We start from the raw sequence: 13,097 nt of genomic DNA on the forward strand, positions 1-13,097 counted from the left end.
TTTCAAAGCAAACATTCCTCTATCCCATGCTCCGTTAGAAATAGCGTTGGATCCCACAGCAGCTTTCCATGTGACATTATGTTTCTTTTTGATTTCAAAGACTTTTTGTGAAGGGGATGTTTGATTTCGGTAATCTGATGTTGCCATCAGTCTGTGAAGTTCTTTGGAAGATATTTTTTTTTGTAATTTCCATTATTATTCATTTGATCAAAAATTGAATGAACCATATTAAAAAGATTTTCAATGATAGAAAGCCAATTATCAACATTCAAGAATTAATAAATGTGAAATAATAGTCATTTGCTTTAATTATCACATAAGAAGAAAATTCTTTCCATTTATTTTTTTCTACAAAAGTCTGTTGTTATTTCTTTGGAATTTGGTAGTTTATTCGATGATTGCTTCAACTACATTTCAAGCTCTGAATGCATTGAGTTTTCGAAAGTCATTTTGTTCATTATCAAAAAAATTGAAAACTTATTTCACATTCTTTTTGGTTTTCAGATTACTTGGACTACCGTATTTTCAACCGATGGTGTAGGAGAAATAAAAAGCATTATAAATTATTTTTCTTTCTTTTTCTTTTTTCTTTTTTTTTTTTAAGTTTTAATTTTTTCTTTTTATTATTTTAAGGAATCATTTTGACTTGTATTTATCTTATAAAAACAAAAAAAGTTGGAAAAAGAAGGGGGAAAAAATGAAAACTTGACTTAATTCAACCAACAGATTTGGCTGTTTATAAGAAGTTCGGCATCTGGATAAATATCAACCTTGAATCCCAAAATAACAAAGCAAATGAAGTGAAATATCGTTTTTGAAAAGGAAACAAGTATCAATAAATTTATAAATAATAAATAAAATAAAATAAAATCTGAAAACATAACAAATGCTACATATATTTCGCGAAATAGCTGGTTTTTGTAAAAGTTGAATAGAACAATTAATTTTTTTTCACATATTCCTTTGTTATTAATAATCTATCTCTCTTTCTTTTTCTTTTTCTTTTTCTCCTTTTTTCCATCTTTCTCCATTTTTCTTCAAATTTTCCTTCTCCTTTTCTTTCTGTCTTCTCTTTCTTCTCTTTTTCTTTCTTTCTTTCTTTTTCTCCTTCTTTCTCACCCTCCCCCAATTTTCTTCATCTGCTTCTCAAGCACAGCATGTTCAATAGGAACATGTTCAATATGAGGGATGTTTGGAATGTGTTTGATTGTTTCGTGTGTGCTCATCACTTTCAGCTGAATTTGGTTGTGGCGTCGGGTTGAAAGAAGAGAAAGATGAGAAGGAGAAGAGGAAGAAGAGAAAGAGAAAGAAGAAGAAGAAGAAGAAGATGGTAACAATAAAGAAAATGGAATGGAAGAAGAAGAAGAAGAAGAAGAATTAGGATTAGAAGATGAAGAAGAAGAAGATGATGATGATGGAGAAGAAGAAGAAGAGGCATAATTATTAGCAGCATGAGGAGTTCGATAAGAAGAGAGAGGAGAAGAAGAATCTGCAGAAAGATGACTTGAAGGATGCTGTTTGGGCTGAGAAGAAGGATGAAATGAAGATTGGACGGAAGAAGAAGTTGATGATGATGAAGGAGAGGAAGAAGAAGAAGAAGAAGAAGAAGAAGAGGAGGAGGAGGAGGAAGAGGAAGATGATGAAGGAGAAGAGGAAGAGGAAGAAGATGATGCTGATGTGGATGAAGTGTTTGACTGTGAAGATTGCTGTGATGTTTTGAAGAGAGAAGAAGGAGATGAAACAGATGAAGAGGAGGAAGATGGAGAAGAAGAAGAAATGGAAGAAGAGGAGGAAAAAGAAGAAGAAGGATTAAGAGAAGAAGAGATTGTAGAGGCGGGTCTTGTTTGTTGTGATGGAGTGTGAGGAGGAGGGTTAAAGCGAGGAGAAGACAGAGGAGAAGGAAGAAGAGGAGGAAGAAGAGAAGGAGAAAGAGACGGGTTGGGAGAACGAGGGGTAGAAAGACGAGAAAGAGGAGGTTGGATGGAAGAAGAAGAAAAGGAAGAAGAAGAATATGAAGAAGAAGAAAGAGAAGAAGAAGAAGAAGAAGAAAGAGAAGAAGAAGGAAAAGATTGAAAAGATTGAAAAGAAGGCAGTTGGGAAAGAGGAGAAGCAAACATTGGAGTGAATGCACATGAATTGTTTGGTAGAAGAGAAGAAGAAATTGTTTGGGGCTGGCAAATCACGTTTAATCCATCGAAAACAGAAGAACTTGGGAGAAAAGTGATGAAAGGAGGGGAAGAAGAAGAAAGAGAAGAAGAAGAAGAAGGAGGAGGAGGAGGAGGAAAAACTGAAGGTGATGATATTCGTGATAATGAAGAAGGCGAAGGAGAAGAGGAAGAAGGGGAAGAAGAAGAAGAAAGAGAAGAAGAATTTGACATGATATTCTTGTTAATTGACAGGCATGTCAAATCGAGTGAAGGCTGGCTGGGAAACAGAGGAACGCCAAAAGTGCCTAAGAAAGCGCCATCCAACGTGAACAAGGCAGAATGCTTGAAGAAAGTGAAGAGGAGGAAAGGAGGAGGGAGGAGGACGGAGGAAGGAGAGAGAGGAAGAGGAGAAGAAGAGGAGGAAGAGGAGAAGGAAGAAGATGATGATGATGAAAATCTTGGTGAAATTGGAGTTGTTAATGAAGAAGAAGAGGAGGAGGAGGAAGAGGAGGAAGAGGAGGAAGAAGAGGGGGGAGAAGAAATTGATTGCGAATTGTTGCCTTTCTGTTTATTCTTCCAAACAATCGGGAAAAGCGAGGGGACAAAGCAAACTGATGTGATTTCGTGTTCTTCTGGCTGAAAGACATAAGCAAATGGAGAAGAAGAAAAAGCAGAAGAGGAAGAGGAAGAAGAATTTTTAGAAGAAGAAGAAGAAGATAAAGTGCCAATCGGATTTCCCATCGAATCGATGACAGGTTTTTCGAGCAGTTGCGAAAGAGAAAGAGATTTTGAGCGTTCTGATTTAAAGACAGAGAGAAATGGGTATAAACATTGAAAATGGAAGCGGAAGAGGAAAGAGGCAGGGACGGGAGAAGGGAAAGAGGAGGAAGAGGAAGAAGAAGAGGAGGAGGAGGAGGAAGAGGAGGAAGAGGAGGAAGAATAAGATGAAGGAGAAGGAGAAGAAAATTGTGAGAATGAAACATCATCAGTGGAAGATAACTTGGGAGATGGAGGAATGGTAGATGGATAAAAAGAAGAAGAAAAAGAAGAAGAAGAAGAAGAAGATGATGATGATGTTGATGATGAAAGAAGATTGGAAGAAGAAGAAGAGGAAGACAATGAAGAAGAAGAATAACCAGAAGAAGAAGAAGAAGAAGACAGCATATTCAAAGAAGGAAGCATCGTAACAGCATGAGAATGCTGAATGAAATGATTTCTTTGCTTTTTTTGATTGAATCTTCCAGAAATCACATTTGAGCAGAGCAATTCGTGTGCGTCAAACACGAACACTTCCCCCTTTGGAGAGCAGACAGCAAGAGGAAGAGGGAAGAGAGAGAGGGGAGGGAAGAAAGAAGAGGAAGAGGAGGACGAAGAAGAAGAATATGAAGAAGAATAAGAATAAGAAGAAGGTGTGGTTAAACGAGAAGGAGAAGAAGAGGAGGAAGAAGAGGAAGAAGAAGAAGAAATTATGTTTGTTTCTTCAAATCCACCATCACCTCCTCCTCCTCTTCCGCCCAATCCAATTGGAGAAAGAGGAATATCAAGTGAAGAAAACACCTTTTGTGGTTGTTCATCACTCGAATCACTGCAAAATGAACTGTCTTCATCATCATCTTCTTCTCCTCCTCCTCCTCCTTTTTCTTTTTCTTTTTCTTTTTCTTCTTTTCCTTCTCCTTCCTTCTTCTCCTTCTCCATTTCCTTCTTCTTCTTCTTCTCATTCATTATTCCTCCTCCTCTCCCTCTTTCTCTTTCTCTTCTCTTCCTCTTCTCCATTTTTTCCTTCTCTTCCATCCACAACTCCCTTAGCATAGCTGGTGTGTGTGTGTCAATACATACAAACCCTCCTCCTTCTATGCCTGTGGCAATATCAGCCAGAAGATGCTGGTTATTCGATAACTGAGAGGAAGAAGAAGAGGAAGAAGAATAAGGAGAAGGAGAAGGAGAAGAGGGAAAAGGAGAAGAATAAGGAGAACATGACAAATTCTTTGAATGAGAAGAAGAAGAAGAAGAAGAAGGTTGAAAAGGTTGAGAAATATAACCTTGTTGCGATGGCATATGTTTTCCTTCCTTCCCTTCTTTCCCTTCTTTCCCTTCCTTCATTAAATTCCCTTCTTTCATTGCATTTCCGCTGATTTCGCTGTTTATTTGTGCATTTGTGTTCCAAAAGCGGAGGTGGCCGTCCAATCCGAATGTGACAAGCACAGAAGGATACGAAGGAAGGAAAGAGCAGAAGAGAAGAGAATCTGAGTCAGGGATGAGAGGAGGAGGGATGGAGGAAGAAGAAGAAGAGGAGGAAGAAGAAAGAAAAGAAAGAGAAGAAGAAGAAGAAAGAGAAGAAGAGGAAGAGGAAGAAAAAGAGGAGGAGGTGGAAGAAAAAGAAGAAGATAATGAAGAAGATGATGAACTGGAAGATAAAAGATCTGTTGTACTTGAAGAATTTGAAGAAGAAGAAGAAGAAGATGGATTTGTATGTTTATGCGAATGTGTTGAGGAAGCAGCAGAAGAAGAGCGAGTGAGAGGGGATGAAGTTGATAATTGTGATGAATTCTTTGAAGAGGAAGAAGAGGAAGAAGAAAAAGATGACGATGATGATGATGATGATGATAAAGGAGAAGAAGAAGGAGAAGAAGAAGCATGTGTTGTTGAATGAACAGCTATATCATCTGTTTTGCTTTGTTTTTGAATTGTTTCTTCATTTCTTGGAGAAGGTTGCGAAATTTCTTCATTCACATTTTTCTCTTTCTCTTTCTCCTTCTCCTTCTCTTTCATTTTTTCTCTTCCTCCTTCTCTTCCTCCTCTTTCTCCACCTCTTCCTCCTCCTCTTCCTCTCACAGGCACTTTCCCCATCCTCCTTCCAGCAGCCATCCATATGTGCTTCATATGCGCTGACTCCACATTCCACACACAAACAGAGCCATCAGAAAAGGCAGTGGCGAGTGAAGAAGGTGGTTGGAAGGACAAGAATGTGATTTGGGGCTCAGATTCAATGAAAGAAGTGGAGGTGGTGTTATTGTTAGTATTATTGTTGGAGAAGAATGGACGATAACTGCGAAGAGAGCGAAGGGAAGAGATGGAAGAGGAAGGAGGAGGACGTGAAGAAGAAGATGATGAAAGAGAAGAAGAAGAAAGAGAAGAAGATTTTTCATGTTTATTATCTACATAACCATCAGCTTTTGCCACATCTTTTCTTGTTCTTGGTGTTAACATTCCATTTTTCATCTCTTCTTGCCGCAATTTTGCTTCAATTCTGCTTTCATTCGCTTTTTCCCTCGCTTTTTCTTTGAATTTGAACAATTTTGTTTCGACATTTTCATATTCCCCTTCTCCATTCTTCTTCATCATCTTCATCATCTTCTTTTTTCCTTTCGCCCCTTTCTCATCTTCTTTCTCTTTTTGTTTCATTCTTTCTCTTTCTCTCTCCCTCTCCCTTTCCCTCTCTTTCTCTTTCTCTTTCTCTTCTTCTCTCTCTTTCTCCTTCTCCATCTTCCTCATCCTCTCATTCTCCTCCATCACGGGCACAATCATAGAAAAATCATCTTGTGGCATCGAAGCTGTCGAAAAGGTTGAAATCATCTTGTTCCCTTCCCCCACAAAGTTATTCACTGTTCTTGTAAACCTCTCCACTTTGCTTAGAATAACAGAATTAATGTTATTATTATTATAACTGCAACAATAATTATCCCTTCCACTTCCTCCTCCTCCTCCTCCTCCTCCTCCACTTCCTCCACTTCCTCCACTTCCCCCATTTCCTCCTCCTCCATTCGAAGCAAACACCACGTTTTGTCTCCTTCTCTTCTGTTCTGAACGAAGGTCCCATTCATCCAAGCCTTGCCCGCCAGTAACAAACAGAACATTCTGTGTGGAAGAGTTGAGAAATGCTGAGTGAATAAAAGAAATGGAAAGGTTGTGAGAAAAAGGGGATTTTAAAGAGGAAGAAGAGGAGGAAGAAGAGGAGGAAGAAGAGGAGAAGGAAGAGGAAGAGGAAGAAGAAGATGAATAATTATAGTTACTTCCTTGTGTGTTCATAGAAGATGCTGTTGAATCATCAACGGTCACAGCAGGAGCAGGCAGATTAACCTGAAGATCAATACTCGTTTCATTTCTTCCTCCTCTTCCTCCCCCTCCTCTTCCTCCCCCTCCTCTTCCCCCTCCTCCTCCTCCTCCTCTTTCCCCTTCATGCAGCACCGGATTCAGCGCGTCCCTCAGCGAAAACCCATTCACAATCTTTCCAGTGCTGAAATTCGTGATTAGAATCGAGCCATCCCCAGCTCCAGACAGCAATTTCCTGCCAATCGCATCTAAACACACAGATGTGACCCACTCAACATGGGGGAGCACAAAGCGAAAGATGTTTTTTGCTGTTTTTTTGCTCCACACATTCACCGTGTTGTGCACATCTACTGTGATCACTTCATCAAACGTTGGGGAGAACAGAGAAGTCAACAAGGGGAAACGATGTGACACGGCATTTTGGTCAGAAATGTTGTTCTTCTTCCACAAAAACAGCCTCCTGCTGCCCATCAATATACCCCCAGCTTCTGGGCAATTAACCATCGTGTGTATGTGCGAAGAAGTGAATGGATCAAACGTCGAAATCAGCTGCAGGCAGCGCTGTGACCGCAAATCCCAAATTCTGATTGACCTGTCCAGGGAAAGCGACAAGAAATGGTTTGATTTTTCCTCAGCAACGACCGAAATCACGGGACCTGTGTGTCCGTTGAGCTCGCCCAGAAAGCGGAGGGTGTTGGGATTCCAAAGGAGGATAACGTTGTCGAAGCCAGCAGTGGCAAGCATGTGGGCGCGCTGGCACCAGGCGAGGCAGAGGAGGCCGCGGCGGTGAGAAGGAGAAAGAGAAGAGGAAGAAAGAGAGGGAGAGGAAGAAGAAGGCAAAGAAGAAGAATTAAATGGAGAAGAAGAAGGAAGAGAAGAACTGTCAATTTGATAAGGTGGATATGCAGCAGATAAAGTGGAATAAGAAGAAGAGGCCGAAGAAGAAGAAGAAGAAGAGGGAGAGGGAGAAGAAGAAGGTGATATTGAAGAAGTTGATCTGCTTGTCTGAAGAAAAGCATTAAAAGGATTGCTCTGTGAATCCATTGGTGAATAAGACGAAGCATCAAATGGAACAGAAATAGAGAAAGAAGAAGAAGAGGAAGATGAAGAAGAGGAAGAAGAATTCATCAAAACCGGCCCGTAACTCACTCCCTTCCCTCTCTCTTTCTCCTTCTTCTCCTCCCCCATTCCATTCGCCGTCCCGATCGTCGTCACCAGCTGCAGTGTCTCCAACACAAAGAATTTGATTGTGCAGTCCTGTGATGCTGTTATTAACAGCCCCATTTCAGACACAAAGGCAACACAAGTTATGCCTCCTGAATGCGCTTTTGTGGACCAGCTGCCTTCGAAGATGCGCTCGTGGCAGTCACGAGGGGAATGGAGGGAGGAAGGAGAAAGAGAGGAAGAAAGAGAAGAAGAGGAAGAGGAAGAAGAAGAAGAAAATGGATAAATAGAAGAAGAAGAAGAAGGTGATATTGAAGAAGAAGAAGATTTCAATGGATTGAGAGAAAGAGGAAAAGAAGAAGAAGAAGAAGAAGAAGAAGAACTGCCCATTGGATGATTAGAGAAGGAGAGCTCAAAAGAAGAAGAGGAAGAGGAAGAAGAAGAAGAAGAAGAAGAAGAAGAAAGAGAAGAATAATTTTTGTTTGATGGATGGAAATGAGATGATTGAGAAGGAGATGTAGAATAAGGAATGGAGGAAGAAAAAAGAGGAGAAGGAGAAGAGGAAGAGGAGGAAAAGGAAGAGGAAAAGGAAGAGAAAGAAGAAGAGGAAGAAGAAGAAGAAGAAGAAGGTGACAAATTGCTAAGTTTTAGACGAGGGATATGAGGAGTGGAAGAAGAAGATGATGATGAAATGGAAGGTTTTTCAAAGGAAGAAGGATAAATAGCAGGTTGTGTATAAGAACGAGGAGAAAGAAGAGAAGAAGGAAGAGGAGGAAGAAAAGGAGGAGAAGGAGAAGGAGATGAGGAAGAAGAAGAACTTGAAAAAGAAGAAGAAGAAGAAGAAGAAATATCATCAGCATTTTTATTTCGAGCAGAAGATAAATCAGAAGAACGAAAAGGTGACAAAAGCGAAGAAGGACGAAGAATTTGATTGGAAATGGAATTTTTGTGTTTGTTTTCTTCATCCAAATTGAATGGGTCTTTGCTCATTGGAATAAGAGCTGCTGTTTGGAGTGAAGAAGAATAAGGAGAGAAAGAGAGGGAAGAAGAAGAGGAGGAGGAGGAAGAAGAAGAAGAGGAAGAAGAAGAAGGTGAAGATGAGGAAGAAAACAAAGCAGAAGAAGAAGGGGAAGAGGTAGACGAAGAAGAAGACGAAGAAGAAGAAAGATGATTATTTTTAGCAGGATGGTATATTTTAGGTGGATGAAGCAGAGTTGGTGGAGAAAGAGATATTCTTCCTGTTTCTTCTCCTTCTTCCTCTTTTTCTTCTTTTTCTCCTCCTCCTCCTCCTCCTCTTCCTCTTCCTCTTCCTCTTCCTTCTTTTGCTTCTTCTTCCACTCTTCTTCCCTTCCCATCCATCATCACCACCAACCTCCTCATATTCACTTTTCCTTTCTTCTCTTTCTTCTCCTTCCTCTCCCTCTCCTCCTTCCTCTCCCTCTTCTCCCTCATCTCCTTCCTCTCTCTTCTCCCCCATTCTTCTCCTTCGCTCTTCTTCATCCCCATCTTCAGCTCTCGAAACGTTAAAGGTGTGCGCTGAAAAATGAATGCTGTGTGATTTCGGCTTCTTTCTGTGTTTGCTCTTCCGTGTGTCCTTGTTGTGTATGCACGCCCTGTCACTCGAGAGGAAGAGAGAGGAGAAGAGAAAGAGAAAGAGGAAGGAGAACTGGATGATGAGGAAGAGGAGGAGGAAGAAGAGGAAGAGTTTAATGCTAATGTTGGAATTGCTAGTGGTGTGGGAGTAGTAAACTGGTTGCGTGGATGAAGAGGAGAAGAGGATGGAGAAGAAGAGGAAGAAGAGGAAGAATTTGATGATGATGAACGTAAACCCAGTGAAAATCTGTGTGATTTGCTGAGTTCTGACTTCTGGCTGCTTCTCAGAGGGGAGCTGTTGTCATACACCACCCTCCAATCTCCTTCTTCATTTGCTCTCATTCTTTTTCCTCTTCCTCCATCCCATCCTCCTATAATATCTCCTTCTTCCTCTCTTCCCTCTCCTTCTCCTTCTCCTTCTCCTCCCTCTTCTTCCTCCTCCTCCTTCCCTTCCCTCTCAATCAGCTCCTCCATCGAGCATGCTGGTGTCAGAACAGCGCTCCTCCCCAGCGACAGCTGCGGCAGACGTGCAATTTGGATGTCTGTCAGACGAGGCGCCGCCATCAGCAGCTCCACACGCCGCGAGGGAGACAAACTTCTTCGCTCTCCTCTTCGGCAGCAGCTGCTGATATTGTCATTGACATTGCTATTGCCATTGCCATTATTATAGCCAATGCTATTTGTGAACCCCGTGCTGCTTCCACTGATGCTTCCTCTCCCCTGCCTCCTTCCTCCTCCTCCTCCTCCTCCTCCTCCTCCTCCTCTGCTCCTCCCTCTCTCTCCGCCCACCCCTTTCGTGATGTCAGCCAAGGGCTGTGCGCTGTCCACCATCAGAATCAGGTCTCCCCGCGGCTTCGGCAGCGGCTGCTGGACGATCTGCGCGAACTGGGCTGCTGTGCGGGTGAGGGAGAGGTCTGTTACTCTGTGCACCATCTCGAAGGAAAGGGCAAAGAGCTCCAAAGTGCCGTTGGCCTCGCCCACGACGAGGAGGGGGTGGAGTGAGCGGTATGTGGGGTTGGAGGCTGAGGCGTGCGCCAGGTTGGCTGGGGAGTCGATTGGGGTGGAGAAAGAGGCAGTGGAGGAGGAGAAGGAGGAGAAAGGAGAAGAGGAAGAGGAAGAAAAGGAGGAAGAAGACGATGATGAGGACGAATATGTGTTTGCTGAAAGGAAGTTGGCAGAGAGCTGTGTGGTGTCGGGGGCGTGGTAGAAAGGGTGGAAAACCTGCCTTCGAATGAGTGTGACACCATCGCTCGGCTCTTCTTCTTCGCTTGGGGTATTTCTGCTGCAGCTGCTGGCAGCAGCTTTCCGGCTGTTGAGCTTGTCAGATGCATTTGATGAAGAAGAGGAGGAGGAAGAAGAGGAAGAGGAAGAAGAGGAGGAGGAAGAAGAGGAAGAGGAGGAAGAGGAAGAGGAGGAAGAAGAAGAAGAAGAAGAAGAGCTCTTTGAATTCGAATTCTGGCTCGAATAAGAGAAAGAAGAATGCGAGTGCTTTGCAATCTGCACAGAAGGGGTCACAGCACACATGGAGAGTGGCATGGACTCGAAGTTTTTGATCTGCCCGACCGCAACAAGCGAAGGCAGCTCGTAGAAAGTGACGTGGCATTCGCTCGACGCCACCGCCACAAACACATGCGAGGAGGATCCGACGCTCTTGGGGGCAGAAGAAGAAGAGGAGGAGGGAGAGGAGGAAGAGGAAGAGGAAGAAGATGATGATGATGAAGATGATGAATCAGGAGCCACAGCAACGCCGCCTGTTGTGGAGGTGATGGCAAGCGGAGGCAGCTCGCACATTGCAGTTATGATGAGCGGCTGGCGTGTCTTCACTGCGTCGATCTGGCGCTGCTTCTTCTCCACACTCACCGGCTTCAGCCGCGCCGCCTTCTTCCGCAGAAACAGCTGCAACGCTGTCAGCGTGCTACGCCCCGCTGTGCTTTCTCCGCCTGTGCTGCTGTTTGCACTGCTAACACTGCCAATGCTGTGGGTGTTGTCTGCTCTTTCTTCTTCATTCTTTCTTCTGTGTCTGTCGGTGACTGACTTGTTCTTGCTGATGCTGATGTTGCGGCTGCTGCTGCTGCTGCCAGTGCGTGCTGTTTCTCCGAGAAGCGGGCGAAGGCCCTGCGTTGACTGGGTGCCGTCCAGCATTTCCTGTTCGGCTGCTCTCACGTTGAACAGCGGATCTGTCAGGGTGATGGAGGAAAAAGGCTTCGTGGCTTTGGTGTGATCCACAACACATATTGGAGAGCTAAAAGTTGAATCCCACAATACTAAAATCCCATCCTCTGCTGTCGAGATGTATCGTTGGGATCTGGAAAGATAAATGCCATGGCTTATAGGATTGTCATTTGGCAAATTTTCACTTGGAATGCTCATCGTTTCGGGTTCTGATCGATAAAGTGCATCCTTTTCATATCAGAAATTTTAAGAAATGATTATTTATTGAAGTTTCATTTGTTCATTTGATGTCCATCATAAATGCTCAATAAAAAGCTGACACACCTGAGAAGAATACGTTGTTTTAGACAAATCCAGATGAGCAACATAAAAAGACGAAAACTGATCCCACGTAACTAGAAGAATGAATGATCAATTTTTATTTTGCACAATCAAAATAATAAATTTAAACTTTGTCCAAGGTTATCTGCATCTATTTTTTTAAAGATTACAGAAGATTCATAATGAGAAATCAAAGAACCAAAAGTTTTTCTGATGGCTCTGTAAAACTTTGTATCGAAAAACATATTTCATCAAAAAAAAAAAAAAAAAAAGAAAATTTATGAAAGCAAACTTGTGATTCAGTTATTCCGAAAGAAGAATATTTCGTGCAATTTTGAAAAAAATAATTTTGAAGCAACTTAATGGTTTCGAAATTTATAAGTTCACTCAGATTAGTATCGCGTTTCCATTTTCTATGCTGGTACGTGTGGAGCATGTCGAAAACCAATTGCTTCTTTTATAAAAATTGTGTTTTGGATAATATAAATTTATTATGGGCACAGAATATTAAACTTTTCTAAAAATTTGCTGAAAATCCTGACATGTTCGCATTTTAAAATAATTTTTGGTAAGAAGGCAGATAACGACAAGTTAAAAAATACGATTCATATGTTTTTATTAATTTTTATTATCACCAATGAATACAATTATGATATTTCCAAAGTGGTTTTCGAATAAAAGTGATTCAAAGCTGAGAAAACCTATCTTTAAAATCCAAAAGGAGTATTAATTTAAAAAACTTCCCCATCTTAAATAAAAAAACTCAAATCAGTTGATTAAATTAAAAGTTCACGTAAACATGATCCTAATAAGCATATTGACAAGGGGATAATCTTCATTTCCAATAAAAACTTAATAATAATAATCTCTCGTATATATCTTTGGGGTTTGATCATTAATTTTTCATAACTGCTGCTTTATAAATACTAAAAATTTTAAGTTTTTTCGAGAATATTTATCCTATTTGAGAATTTAAACATGTATAAATGGGGTTTTCAAGGTCAATAGTTCTTCTCAAACACAATTTTTATACCGGTCGCTATGTACCCTCTTTCATTATTTTTTAACAGCGGAAACAAGTCAATGGAGCTTGTTTTTTTTTTTTTTTTTTTTTTTTTTTTTTTTTTTTTTTTTTTTTTTTTTTTTTTAGTAGGTGATTATTTTTGAAATCATAACTTTTTTCGGAGTGTTGATTCTTTAAAACATTTTTTGCATGGAAATTTTTTTTCATTTTTAAAAAAACATGATAATTGTTTAAAACAACGATGTTTGAGAACATATTCATGAAATAAGTTTTTTGAGAAGAGTTAAAACTTTTCAGTGTTATTTTTATCAGTGTTCAAAGTGGATTCATAAGCAGAAATGGGGTGAAATACGCATTTTCAAGCTTTTTTTACACAAAGCATGAGATAATTGCTTCACTCATAACATTTCTAAACATTTACAGATTACAAATTAAATCGAATTTTCTTATCCGTAAACATCCGTCATTGATGCAATAGCAAAATGTTTTGTAACGTTACGCGAATGTCAAATTATGGACCCATTTTTATTGTGTTCTTTGATCTTAAAAAGTCAATGAAAAGTGCATATTTTTTCAATGAAAATGCGTGAAGAGAAATATTTTGCCCCAAATAACAACAACAAAAA

General features: G+C 40.8%; 1 protein-coding gene across 1 annotated transcript; it reads right to left on the reverse strand.

Annotated features, from left to right (window-relative positions):
* Positions 1 to 1,115: 1,115 nt before the first annotated feature.
* MONOS_4976fu4977 (uncharacterized protein) lies at positions 1,116 to 11,692 on the reverse strand (the record flags this gene model as incomplete). The annotated part of the gene is made up of 3 exons (XM_067875088.1): positions 1,116 to 11,354; positions 11,451 to 11,521; positions 11,578 to 11,692. 3 exons carry the CDS (start codon positions 11,690 to 11,692, stop codon positions 1,116 to 1,118), a joined length of 10,425 nt encoding a protein of 3,474 aa, XP_067732397.1.
* Positions 11,693 to 13,097: the final 1,405 nt, after the last annotated feature.

This window comes from Monocercomonoides exilis, assembly GCF_001643675.1.
Source record: "Monocercomonoides exilis strain PA203 chromosome Unknown scaffold9-1957334, whole genome shotgun sequence".
NCBI lineage: Eukaryota > Preaxostyla > Oxymonadida > Polymastigidae > Monocercomonoides > Monocercomonoides exilis.